The sequence below is a fragment of the Hakea prostrata genome, chromosome 11 (assembly GCF_041222555.1).
Source record: "Hakea prostrata isolate BN-2017 chromosome 11, UWA_Hpros_2, whole genome shotgun sequence".
NCBI classification, from domain to species: domain Eukaryota; kingdom Viridiplantae; phylum Streptophyta; class Magnoliopsida; order Proteales; family Proteaceae; genus Hakea; species Hakea prostrata.
Genome location: NC_142610.1, coordinates 7621138 through 7634727, shown reverse-complemented (window position 1 = coordinate 7634727; position 13590 = coordinate 7621138). Strand labels below are relative to the sequence as shown.

The window sequence follows — 13590 nt, the reverse complement described above, 5'->3', positions numbered from 1 at the left end:
AGAATTTAATTATAAACCATATTCCTTTGAGATTTATAAGAATGAACTACAAAACACAGTTTACAACTCATGAAATCTAATGAAACAGTCGATCTACAATAGCTTCAGAAGCTTCTAATAGATCACAGAAACACATCATTGATTGCCAACCAAATAGTACTGATGAGGAGTTCCTTAGAAAAGAAATGGTCATCTAAAGTCCTGGTTTTTAGGAAGTTGTTAAATGTGACTATGACTTAGTCCAAACAAGAAATGGGTGATCTGAACTTTGTGATCGATGATATTATTGTCTTTTATGTTAATTCTTTGCATGGTTAGAAAAATGCTACGAAGCATAATGGTGAGACAAATATACATAGTTTACACAGCTTAATGAAATTTTGGATGAGTGGAGTTTTACGAAGGTCGAAATTTGTACTTATAAACGAAACAATAAAATTACATAGCTATAATAGCACACAAAAACACCTAAACAAATTGAGACAAAGAGTGGACAACCAGATTGGGTGGAGATAATCTAGATTCTTCTATTGCATAAGTGGAAATTAGGAAGTCATCTCAGCAGATTTGGCAACCCAAATAAAAAAAATTCATCCTCAAAAATCTAGAAATTGGTACATAATTTCAATATGAAAGTGGTACAACATACAAGACAAAAAAAATGATTTGGCTTTTAAGTTTGGTAGGTCAGAATTTGATAAAATGTTTTATCTAATTGTGTATGAACATGTTCAACACTTCAGACTTTAAACATGAATGTTCAAGTCTCATTGATCTATCTTCTAATCTTCTTTTTTCCTCTGGTAAGAAATTTTTTATGCATGTATCAAATGGTTGAACTATGTGACTGACTGTATTATTACAATATCACATAACAAGATAAGATGGAATTTCTTTATCCAAAACACATAGCACAGAGTGTTGAGATCAAATCAACAAAGCAATTACTATTAGTACGATAAAATGCACAACAGAATCCTCGAAGTCAGTCCCTTGAAACAGTAAAGAGATTGATTTCTGATAACGTGAGTGGTTGTTCTATGTATACCTTGTATAAGTAGATGAGGACATTATTTAGTGATTCTTGGGCTTGTGTGGGCAACAATTCGTAAATGATTTGATGATTTCGATTACTTCCTTAGCTTTCTTTTGCTGTTTCATCCCAAAGCCATGTTTTTCAGAGTATTTTCTACTCTATCTCTTGCGTTAATTGCTTTCCAGAACAACACCAAAGACATTTGAGTTTTTCAAAACTCGCTGAAATCATGGAATCAAGAAGATGAAAGAGGATGTTTTAGAAATTCAAAGAACAATTATAGATGATAAAGGGAATAAACAAGTCAAAGAGTCAAACCACGAAGAAACAAGGTTGAACAATACATGCGGAGCCATGACTTATGGAAGTGAGTGACTCATCATGAAATTAATTACAATCAGCATTATTAGATTAGATTAATTTAATTAAAAAAAATTACATTGAGTGATCAAGTGGACAATAATGAATGGTCAGATTGATGAACTCGACCAAAATCACCAAGAAAAGTCTCGCCAGAATTTTGAGATGCAATTTGGTAAAATGAAACTAGGCAACAAAATGCAAAAAACAAAGAAAGAAATATATTTTCTTCCTCTCATACATTAAAAAATACACAGAGAACAACTGAAGAATGCTAATTTCCCAAAAGGAAGTGCATATCATAATCAAGAAACGTGCACACAAACAACGACCATTAAACTGATTTCCCTACAAGGAACAGAGGAAGAACCAAAGAAGGCAAGAAGCTGAAGAAAATTGAACTCCGGAGGATGAACGATGATTAATAAGGATGATATGGCACTAGAAACCGGTAGCATACCGTAACGAATTCAAAACTGAAATTTTGTACTGTACCATACCGAATTTTGAAATGGTGCAGTTCTGCTTCGGTATGAAATTGAGGTCCTACGATGAACATAATTTTATAATTTAAAACCAAAAGATAGTATAAAAGTTTTATGTTCAACATATGCTTACCAAGTTAGTTTTCTCCAATGTCTCAATCTTTGTAGTAAAAAAATTTAACATTAATTTTTTTTTCTCATATTATTCTCACAACTTTCATTTAGAATGAGAAGATGAAACAAAGAAAGAATAAAAATTATGTATAGAAAAAACTATTTTAGACTTAATTTGTACTTATAACAATATTTTATTCCAATAATACATGCAAAGTTACATGACTACTGTTCATGATTAAAATACCTTCTAATAGTTATTCTAACAACATCTAGTTTACATTTTGTGAAGGCAAAGAATAATTACTATTTACTATTTTCATAAAAAAAGTTAAAAAAAGTGAGAAATTATAAGCTTTTGATAGATTGGATTATGACAGTTTTTTTTTTTTTTTTTTTTTTTTAAATAAACCTTAGCTCTTAACCCTAATTTAACGTTGGCTAGACCTTAGCCAAGTCAAACTCCTGGTCATAGCAACTTGGTTGAATTGGGAGAACCAGTAGGGATTACCGCAGGTCAATCTATTGGGAAACCCAGGACGACCGAACACTAACCCTAATTCAAGGTAAAATGTTCCAACCCTCATCTGACTCCTAGTGCAGAATTTTGAGCCCAAATCTCTTGGGCCATCAAGGTCAAATTCGCATCCGCATCCGCTAGCATACAAGGCTTGATTAAACTTTTAGGGATTTAAAATGTCTAATCTGCCAATGGTGGGTCAGTTGAGTGTTAAAAGTCGAGATTTCCATGGGGAGGTCTTGGGTTTGCACCATCCAACGGCATTTCATTTTCAATATTAAATAAAGCACCAATACCCAAAAAAAAAAAAAAAAAAAAAAAAAGGTCTAATCCAGCCACTTTAATTCATCAATGGGCTAGAGTTGATAGGGGTTAAAGGAGGCCAGGCCCAAATTTTGGTTTTCACTGCAAACTTGGGCTGGGCCGAATTAATTGAAATAATTACATGTAAAGCCTCGTTGTCAGCTTAATTTTATAAATATATAATAAATAGATCGAAAAGGTTTTACCATAAATAGTTAGGAACTAAATAAATCTCTTCGTATTTTATAGAGTACTACGATTTACAAGAACATGATCATGTGATCGTAGGTTCGACCCTTGCGAATCGCATTACTAGCATAAAAAAAACATCAATTCCCCCAACAAAAAATAAAATAGAATATTACCCAAGGTACTTGATTTAACAATTTCGATCTTCGAAAAAGGGAAAGAAATTCTTTAAAGGAGGTAGATAGAAATAATGAGAAACAAAAAGCATGAAGAGATGAAGATAAGAAGTGGAAAGAAAAGTCATTGACCGTGAGGTACATATCTATGGAATTGTAATCAAGTAAATGGGTCAAATCCATCGGATCATTTGGATTGCCTGTCGACAAGGCCAATCTTTCAAGTTAGGCATCATAATTTGAATTACATGCACATAATACTCAATTTGATATTTTTTTTGGGGTAAATTTGATATTTGTTTCATGGAAGAGTGAGATGGTGGAGAGGGGTGAGGGGCAAATGGGTCATGAGTCAAGATTCTTTATCTGCCAGGGTAGATGTCTATACTTTTGTTACGTACATTTCTCTATCACACATTAGGAATAAGTCTATCTCTGAGTACTGACAAAATGAATCAGAGGTGTAACTCTCAGTAGACTTTACATATGTCATGAAAAATATCGAACAGTTTGATGAGAGAGAAACCCTAAGAAGAAGTTGAGCATACTTCAGATCGCCGCTGCTCCTCCTCCCTGCAACTTCTGTTCTCCAACCTCTAAGCGCTGCTGCTCCTCTTCGCAACGACGGGTTTTGACAGCCTAAGCGCCGCCGGTTCTTGAGGCGGAGAGCTTGCTGTCTCTCCGCAGGCTCTCCGCCTCTGTTGTTTCTTGCCCCCCTCTCTCCACCTTTCTTCTCTCTTTTCATCCCTCACCTCCGTCATCTCTCCTCTCACTATTTGCCCTGTGTTTTCTTTTTTCCTTTTCTTCCCTCTGTCTGCGTTTTCCTGCTCACCAGATCTGCTCGCCTCATCGTCGGATCGTTTTCTCTTCCATCTCTCTTTCTCCTCTTTTTCCATCTCCCACTTCGTTCGGATCCAACAAAAAAAAAATCTCTGGTTGAAGCGACCTTGTGCATCCCCGGAACAATTCTAGATCTGGACTTACAAGTTTTTCTGTGGTGAGCTTTACAGGTATCCTCTACGGATAGTGATAAATGGCAGGTCAAAACCTTCTCTGCAGTCTGGATGCTACCAACGTGACAACCGAAGTTCCGCCTTGTGGCGTGTTTAGTCTCCGCCCTTGTGGCTTGTTTTGTCTCTGCCCTTGTGGCGTGTATCCACTTATGTGAATGTAGAGAACAAGGGCTGTCCCCCTGAAAAAGAGAATACTGATAGGTCATAGCCCATTGACTTAAAGAGTATAGAGAGGGTTTTAGTGGTCCCAAATCTCTCTGTTGTTGAAAAATGATTTTTTTTTCCTGTTACTTTAACTACACATTCAGAATTTGCACAAAAAGGAGAACCACTGCTGGTAGCTTTCCAAGAAAATGCTCCCACCACACTTTCAAACTTCCTTGCTCATGTCCATTACCATTATCTATATAGATTTACAAAAACCTATACAAAATAGCTTCTCTTTTTTGCTAAAAGCGAACTAGCTTATGCCCTAATCTTAAGCAAAACATGAATTTTTTTTTCTATGGTAGAGCTTTACCCTTTGCACATAATAAGAATGATAGAATTGTCATTACCATTTTCATTGTATACACTCTGCTATGCTACCAAAAAGAAAAGTTACATAATTGGATTTGTTAGCATTTTCTACCGTAAATCATGTTCTCATGAAAAATTGTTCAAATCTTCTATTTGCAAAGGGTCTATTTTGTTTCAACTTTCAATCATGTTTTGAGAAATCAGCTTAGAATTTCAACCCTTCTGCGGTGGGCCCAAGCTTAGACCTCTCATTTTAAATAAAGTTGAAAGCTTTTTACTTGTCTTCAATTTGTCTACAAACTTTTTCCCTCTTGTCATTTGATGGGTTCTAATCATCAAGCTGCATTTACTAAAAAAGTAAAAAAAAAAATTCTTGAGAAAAGAGAAACTAAGGATATCAAAGTGGTCAAGATGAAAATTCTAACCTCTGTGATTAATTACTTTGGTAAAATAAGGTATAGTTAGATTTAGTATTCATATGGTGATACCTCTCCATCATATATTTAAAAGAGGATTCTGAGCAATGTGGTCTATGTCGTCAATGCTAAGAGGTAAACCCTCCCTTAAGAATGTGTAGGGACAAGTGGCAGGAGCAAAATTGACAGGTGGAGGATCTCGGCTCATGCGATAGATCTAAACTCTTCATTGAACATAGGGTTTCACACTCGGAGGTGAATCTCATCCCTTTGTAAAAGATAGAAATCTGCTTCCATCGATATCCATATGGGTAGATAAGTTGGACATAATAAGTCGGAGACAGAAAGTAAAAGAAGTGTTATATGGAAGGAGTGAGGAAAATACGACAACATTATCGTAATTTAAGTGAATACTTGAAAACTTTTATCAGTCCAATATGAGGGGATTGGCTTAGTTGGCAAAAGATCAACACTTTATAGTGTCAGATTAAGAATTCAAATCTCCTTCGAATCAAGGACAAAATTTCACTTTTTTTTTTTTGGAATAAACTTCTTCTTCTTTTTTGGTTTGCCAACCCCGGTTTCCAAGGCTTTGTTCTGACTAATCTGGTGTTCGACCCGGGTAGCACACTTGGCTGTGATAGGTGAGTCTCCCAGCAAGAATTTTTGCATCCACAAGGTTGCTTAAGCGGACCAAGCTGCTTACCACTTGGACCAACCCCTGTTGGTGGAATAAGCTTCTTCTACCATCTACTTAATTCCACTAAATAAATAAATTAACTGTGCTTTGATGACTTTGATTATTTATTTTTTAAAGATAAACATCTAAGTCATGGTAATCCACAAAAGGAGAATCCATTTGCATTGGACATTTCTCATTTTCCTTTGCTCCGTCAATTGACTTTTTAGCAAACAAGATCAACATTTAGGATAAGGTTTTCCAACTAGAAAAAATATATATATTTCACTTTATTTTACCATCTGACATGTGTTTTTTTTTACTTTTATGTTGAAACTTTTTGAATGACTTAAGGTTAATATGGCCAACAAGTGGAATTCTTTTTGGTAGCAAAGTCAAGATTCCTTAATCACTTAATAATACTTTTGATTAGTTTGATGCTTAAGTTAATTAGACGTGTCTCTCCTTGTCACTTCACAACATATTAAAACATTTTATTGATTTGATTCAAAATAATTTATTGGATATGAACACATAATGTCTAGTTCTCAATGAAATCAAAGAAGGCAAAGAGCAATCGAATGTATGAAATGAGTTTTCATATAGATTGATTCTTAGAAATAAAAAAATAAAAATTCATATGTATAGAGTGGAATTTAAGTTTGTTCGGGGTCGTTTTATAATTATTTAATTATTCAGTGAGGTCTCACTCCGAGTCACTGGGAGATTCAAATTCTTGACCTAATACTATAAGGTGTTAGTCTTTGCCAACTGAGCCTACCCCTTGAAGTTACCAAAATCTATTTTGCATATCAATACATTATCTCTGAAGTAGTAATTAGGTCACTCACAATGGACCTAGCCTCGCCCATGGGAAAGAATCGGGCTTCTCTGCTTCCTGAAATTGCATATCCATTGTGTGTTCTAATCCTATGGATGTAGTATTGTCTCGACAAATAGATCGATCCAATGGTTGGCAATTGATCTCAAATTGAAAGTTTTAATTTTATAGCTACAGGACCCAATGTTCGAACTCTACTTTAAAGACCCATTGATCAATCGCTAATTTGATCATTTTATATTATAAATTTACAAGTATAGATGTACTTCTAGTACAATGGTTGCATCTTTCTATCTAGAGATAGTGAGATTAAGGAAGTCTTGGTTTGAATATTTATCTTTCTACACTTCCTCCCTAGAACGGATGGATCTTCGGTCTTTGTGAGTGGGTTGATGATGACAAAAGAGAATAATCTTACATCATAATCAAACAGTGTCAAGTCTATGCCATATGCTTGCATTCATTGCCAGTGCATCACTATAGATCATAAGCTTAAATTTTGAAAATTCCATTCGACGAGACTTGCCATTTTCCACTCAGGAATTTTTCCTCTCCTCATCAATCGCAATCAAACAACACAAAAGGTGAGGATTAGTCGGTCGATCATGGTCGTCTGATGCCCTCTTCGAAATAGTAATTCCACAAGGCAGTTATCCAATGGGGGACCAAGACCTCTATCTTAATCCAATATTCTTATCATCACAAGGTTGCTCTAAACATAATGACCAACACCTCTTTAGTGAAGAGGCTTTATTTTCTGTCCTAAACAATTGAGGGTAGTAGTATAGTGGTCCCAAGCTTACTTCCATGCAGTTTGGTTATTCGAATACTGTATTAGTAAAAGGTACAACGTCGCCACTACTGCATTGGAATTCGGTTCACACATCGTTGATATGCATCTAAGGAGTAACTCTGTAGCTTAGATGCACATTGCATATGGTCTACATTAGAGAGAAGATGAACACCTTATGTTGTTCCAAAATTCTCTGGTCGAAATTTCCATCTAATCTCGATTCAAGAGACAGTAATCTTTGTAAATCTCATTAGCTACGTCTGATGTTTCAAAAATTTCTCTTCCTTCAACTATTAAATGTCAAGTCATCATAATTCAAGTTTTGCGAGTTTTATTGACCATTTCATTACATTTGGAATTTTAACCCAAAAATTCTTTGATTTCAACATGTTCCAATCCATCTTGCCATATTTTCATTCTTTGCTGGCCGAAACAATCACAAAAACCGAGTTCTTGATCCTTAGATATCTGCACTAGTTATTCATGCATGCGATATAAATGTCTCATATTCCACATTAGTCCTCACATATATTGATCCTATGATTCATTGTTAAATATTATTTTTCGTTACTAAAATCTAAATTCTATATTTAAAATTCAGTGGGATCTCCTAAGGGTAGAGGATTGTGCTTCCCTAATATGTTACATATCTATAAGGGACTACAAAGGTAAGTGGGGTTGGTCCAAGTGGTAAGCAGCTTGGTCCGCTTAAGCAAGGTTTCGGTATCGAAATCTTGTGGATGCAAAAAATCCCTGCCGGGAGACTCACCCACCACAACCAGGTGTGCGACCCGGACCGAACACCGGATTAATCAGGGCAAAGCCTTAGAAACCGGGGTTGGCAAAAAAAAAAAAAAAAGTTTGGGTCAGTGGATCATCTCCTTATCTGGGGAAAACAATGTGTTCCCTTGGCTCTTCTTAACCATACAACAAGAGTGAGACCCAATAAATTTATATCTCTAATATATTTTATCAATATTCAAAATATGGTTATCACCTTCGTTAGTACTTGGAGGCAAATTTTAAAGTATTCAACAATATCATTCGATACTAGCTGGTATATATTTATAGCAGACACAACCACAAGATACATACATGTATGTTACTATATTGGATTGCATCAAAATACATTCGCAAGTACATACAATACTTGATGCGAGACAATACATCTTTTAAACTGACACAATATTCGATATCGACAATTAAACATCTTAAATATGTGATAGATAAATGTGAAGGGAACACGAGACAGTCTTTTACTCATATAGGTTTGAGGATCCAGAATTGTATAAAACTGAGGAACGTTACCAAATGGTAATGTGTACAATTGGCAAAGGCAAACATCGGGCAGTGGAGCCCACTGTCCCAGTCCAGTGGGCCCACCATTAGAACCAGCTACTCCAGGACAGACTGCACAAGCCGTAAATTTTGAAAATGGGTAGGCGGCCGACCAGTTCTTCCCGTATTCAAAGAAGGAAGACGACGAAATTAAGAAAATTTATTAGTGTTGTTCCCTTCGTAATTACCAAAATACCCTTCAACAATAACGATATTCTAAGGTTCGCAGCTTTGGAACTTCTTAATTTTTACCTTTTTTTTATAAAAAAAAAAAATAGCTCTGGTTTCATTGGTTGAATTGCTTGATAAAGCAAAAGATTAAAATATCAAAGAAACCCAGAACGAATTTCCCATACATTTCCACTTTGATTCATGGGTTTACAATTCATGGATGATCAAGAAATTCAAACGTCTTTGATAGGAAGACTGATTCAGAGAAGAAGAATTTAGAGAACTAGAAGATGGTCTCTCGAATCTCTCAGAAAGATCTTGAACCCAACAAAAATGGCGGAAAAACAAGAATTTTATAGAAATCATCGGATGCAGTACATACCCTTTTGTTATTGTCAAAGGTTTTTCACGGATCCCCATGCTGTTGCCTCGGAGAACTCAGAGGAAACAGAGGTAGAAGCTCAGGTGGGTCTGAAACTCTAGGAGTACTCAACGGTGATGGATGTAAATAAAACCCTTTCTCTGCAATAGCTTTCTCTTCTTCCGAAATTGCAGCCGGTGAAGATGGTGACTCGCTACCCGAACCAGAGTACTGAACAGAGAACAAAGTTTCAGAACCGAGTGGAGTTACTGGACTTTGATTCGGCGATACAAGAAGGTGATTCTGGTTTTGTCTAGGTGAGTAAGGTGGACTACGAAGTGAGGTAAGTCCGAGCTTGATTTCGAGTTTCCTCATGTTCTGTCTCCTTTCTTGAAGCTTGAAATTTGATCTTCGAGGTCCAACGATGTCGCCTGAAAGAGATGATCTTGCAGCTAATCTGGCCGGAAGTGTTATCGGAAGCCTCTCCTGTAGATCCTCGCTGGCTCCGGTGAGCTTCTGCACGAGCTCTCTGAAGGTGTGTGCATCTGCTTGAACGAAGGTTGTTGGTGTTGCAGGTGCTGTTGGTGATGGAGATCCAAGACTAGTTGCGTTCTTTTCCATCTTGTCCAACCAAGGTTTCTTCACAGAGAGAAGGAGAGAAAGAAAGAAAGAGAGAGAGAGAGGGGCAGAGAAACAGATAAGACCACTTGGTTATATAGACTTATAGAGAGAGATATCAACTCAAGAGAAGACTCAAGTGAGACTAGTGTGACTTTTCAGTGAGTGTTCTCATTGGGTTTTGATAACTTGGAATGGTTAAAGTCTTACAAAGAAGAGAGAGAGAGAAAGAGAGAAAGAGAGAAAGAGAGAAAGAAGGGGTACTTGTTTTTGACTCTTCTTACTTGCATGGCCCACCCAATCTTGGATTTTACATTCAAATTTTTCTTTAGAATCTCACCCAAAAAATTTTTTTGATAAAAATTTACATTGGGGGGGGGGGGTTGGTAATGGTGAGTGGGGTGGTTTCATGAACCCAAGGGAATAGTTGGGGAGAAGGCTTGGATGCCATGGTCCAACTTATCGGTCTAGATGAGTTTTATTGGTTTTGATGTGAGTCTTAAACATGGACCGATAAGGTTTAATCGGTTTTAGACCTCATTGGTGGTACTTTTTACAAATTTGATAGTGGTTATGATGTGAATATATCCTTTGATATAGAAAAGTGGAGGGTTTTGTTATAAGTTTGTATTATAGGTCATATGTGGTTTGATTTGACTTTGGTGCTACAAAACCCCAGTTTGAAAAAGGATCCAATGAGCTTATATCGGTTCTGGTTTCTGTCAGTTCAATTCGGTTTTGTCGGTTCGAAGTTAGGTTTTGATATCTGTAGTTTTATATGATTGAGGCGTTTTGGAACTTTGTTTGGAATTTGAGTAGAGATGAAGTGGGTTGATGAGGTTTGTGGAGCTTTTAGAACTTTGGAAAAGGTTAACAAGTAGTGTGGGTATGGCTGATTGCATGATCAATAGATTAGTGTAAGCATCAAGTTGCTTTAAACACTAGATTAACTTGTTTAATGTTCTTAGGTAAATAGATTAACTTATTTTATTCATGGTGCTAAATAATGTATCAATTTGGCTAGCGTGCAATGTACGAGATGTAGAGTCTCTCTCTCTTTCGTACATACAAAGAAGGAACATTATGAATATGAATCCTTTGACACAGGGCATTCAGTAAAACATCGAACGAGCCTATATACCTATGAGTACTCTACCACACCATGGAGAAATGTTCAATAATTAATTAAACAACTAATTAATTAAAGAAGAGAAAGAAAAGCTTAATTAATCATACATGGATTGTTCATTGAAGAATTGATCACTAATAGTTTAATTTGCCGTTCAATGAACAGTTAATAACTCATTTTTAATAGTCAATTAACTCACGGGTTATTCTTTTAATAATCAATCATGAGTTCTTCATTGTCTTAATGGTTAGTTGAACAAGAGCCGTATGAGATGCATAGATTGGATAAGATTGTTTAATTAGGAGAAGAAACTCATGTGAAGAATGAGTTACTTAGACGGCTGCGTAGAAAATTATGGATCTGTTTGATAATTCATTTATTTATTCTTCAAGTGGCAGAATCAATTTTGAGTGCTTTCATAAAATTTTGTTTATGGAAGCAAAAATAGTTTTAGCAAACGTTTTATTGAAAGTAACCGGATATAGAAAAGATGAAGAAAATAATTCCTTTGGCAAAGAATGATGAACGGACAATCATTTAAAATCATTGAGCGTTCGGTGCCAGAGACCACAATTTAATCACAGTTCATAGTTTCAAAAGTCCGAATACAGATCACAAACTGCAATGGTTATGTAGTAATCTCTTTGATAAAGATCTTTCTAGTTTCATTCTTTGAATCTCTTCAAAGCGGTGGTTGTAGATGATGCAGGTGGTCAACATGGAAGTGATGGTGATGGAAATGGTGATTGCGAAGGTTATGTTAAGAGTTCTAATATTAGAAGAAACGATGCCAAGCAAGAAGAGGAAGTCAAATTTTTTGGACTAGTTTTATAATAAATTTGTATAAAACCATTTTCAATATATTTCTCTAGCGGAAATTTTTTGCACCTTCCTAAAAACTTGCTTCTGGAAACAAAAAGAGTTTTAGCATGTGTTTATCATGGTAACCAGAGATAGTGAGATGAAGAAAAGAGACCCCTTTGGTAAAGATCTTTTTTTATCTCATTCTTTGTGAGGCTTCAAAGTGCGAAATTGCTTAGCGGAATTTCAGACCATCGGATCTGAAATTCTGGTCGAGATTTTGATTATACGGCTTGATTTGTTTGGCATGACAGTTTTGCGCATTTAATGGGCAGGACTGAAGCAAGGTCGTTCAAAGTGTTGATAATAGATGATGGAGGTGGTTAGCGTGGAATTGATGGTGATGATGATGATGATAGTGACAATGATAACGAAGATTGTCTTCAAAGTTTTGATATTAGAAGAACTAATGCCAATGGGAAGAGAGAGAATCGGATTTATTGGACTAGTTTTATTAGAAATTTGTATAAAATCATTTTGAGTGTATTTCTCTAGCAAAAAAAATTTCACACTAATGTGTTTAAATTCTGCTCAACCTTTGGAAAATTTGACAACTTGCAAAACGATGTTAGATGCGGTCCGACCTTGGATAGTCAGGAAGTTGCCTCCGACGATCAAGTGAGTACCAACACAACACTCGAGGGACTTTGAGAACAAGCAAAGCCTCAGCAGAAAACTCTCTCACAAATGGGAAGTACCTTGTACGTGTGTCGGTGTGTGGTTTTATAGATGTAACCTCTTCAGTGGTGATTAAACAGGCTGGCGTCTTCCTTTTCCATTAGATCTAGGTATTGTATTGGGTTCCCTATGGCCCTCGGATCTCCCTCTCCTATTCGGGCTAGATCTCTTTCATTGTTTGGTTTCGGATTCCCTCAGGACATGATCTTAGTAGGATTTCCATACGAGTAGGGCTCTTCTTATCTATCTCACGATTCCCTCGAGAAAGAGGGATTCAATTCCTTATCATCCGCTCCATGCTCATCGCTGGTTCAACTGCCGGGCTAACCAGGGTTAATTGTTCCTGGTCCAATGATGACCTGTTCTAGTTGGTCCTCAAGCATACTTTATACTCATCAACTCCTTCCCAACAACTTTTTTTTTGCTCACTAGTGAGTGAAGATGCTAAAAAGAAAAACTACTTAAAGAATATCTTAAAACTGACCAAAATACCTCACATTTTAAAATTAAAAAATAAAATAAAAGAGAGAACAGTATGAGATGCTAACAAAAGGACAGTAGAGAGGAAATCTAGCTAAGAACCATAATATTTTCCATGTGTCCCCCTTATATGGTGCAAGGAATCCCAGCTTTAAGAAAATGCCCTTAAGAAGGTCTTCCTAGCAATCATTTCAATCAAAACCATTATGTCATAGTAATCCTACTAAGAGTATCTCCTTTCTTTTTCTAGTAGCATCTCTATGGAGAATCCATTTAAAATTGAAAAAGAGTTTCAAGCCTTCAATAGAAATCGTCAACTTAAAACAAAAAATTTTCTTCCTTTTTATTATTTGGATTCGTTTCATTCATTTGGATTCCAACATGACTATGACAATATATGTCATTTTCTCCGGTAGGTCCTCAATGGTGCCCATGGTATTCTAATTTAAAGGTATTCATTGAATTTATCTTAATTTCTAGACTCAAATATTGCACGTAATTGAATTTCGT

At 36.0% G+C, this 13590-nt stretch overlaps 1 protein-coding gene across 1 annotated transcript; it reads right to left on the bottom strand.

Annotated features, from left to right (window-relative positions):
• Positions 1-9023: 9023 nt before the first annotated feature.
• On the bottom strand, positions 9024-10027 carry LOC148999866 (VQ motif-containing protein 33-like). The gene has a single exon (XM_089140469.1). The coding sequence runs from the start codon at positions 9933-9935 to the stop codon at positions 9360-9362; it is 576 nt and encodes a 191-aa protein (XP_088996595.1). The 5' UTR covers positions 9936-10027; the 3' UTR covers positions 9024-9359.
• Positions 10028-13590: the final 3563 nt, after the last annotated feature.

What these genes read in the sequence shown, in the direction of transcription:
- LOC148999866 (XM_089140469.1), bottom strand. Translation starts at nt 9,935, where the DNA reads ATGGAAAAGAACGCAACTAGTCTTGGATCTCCATCACCAACAGCACCT.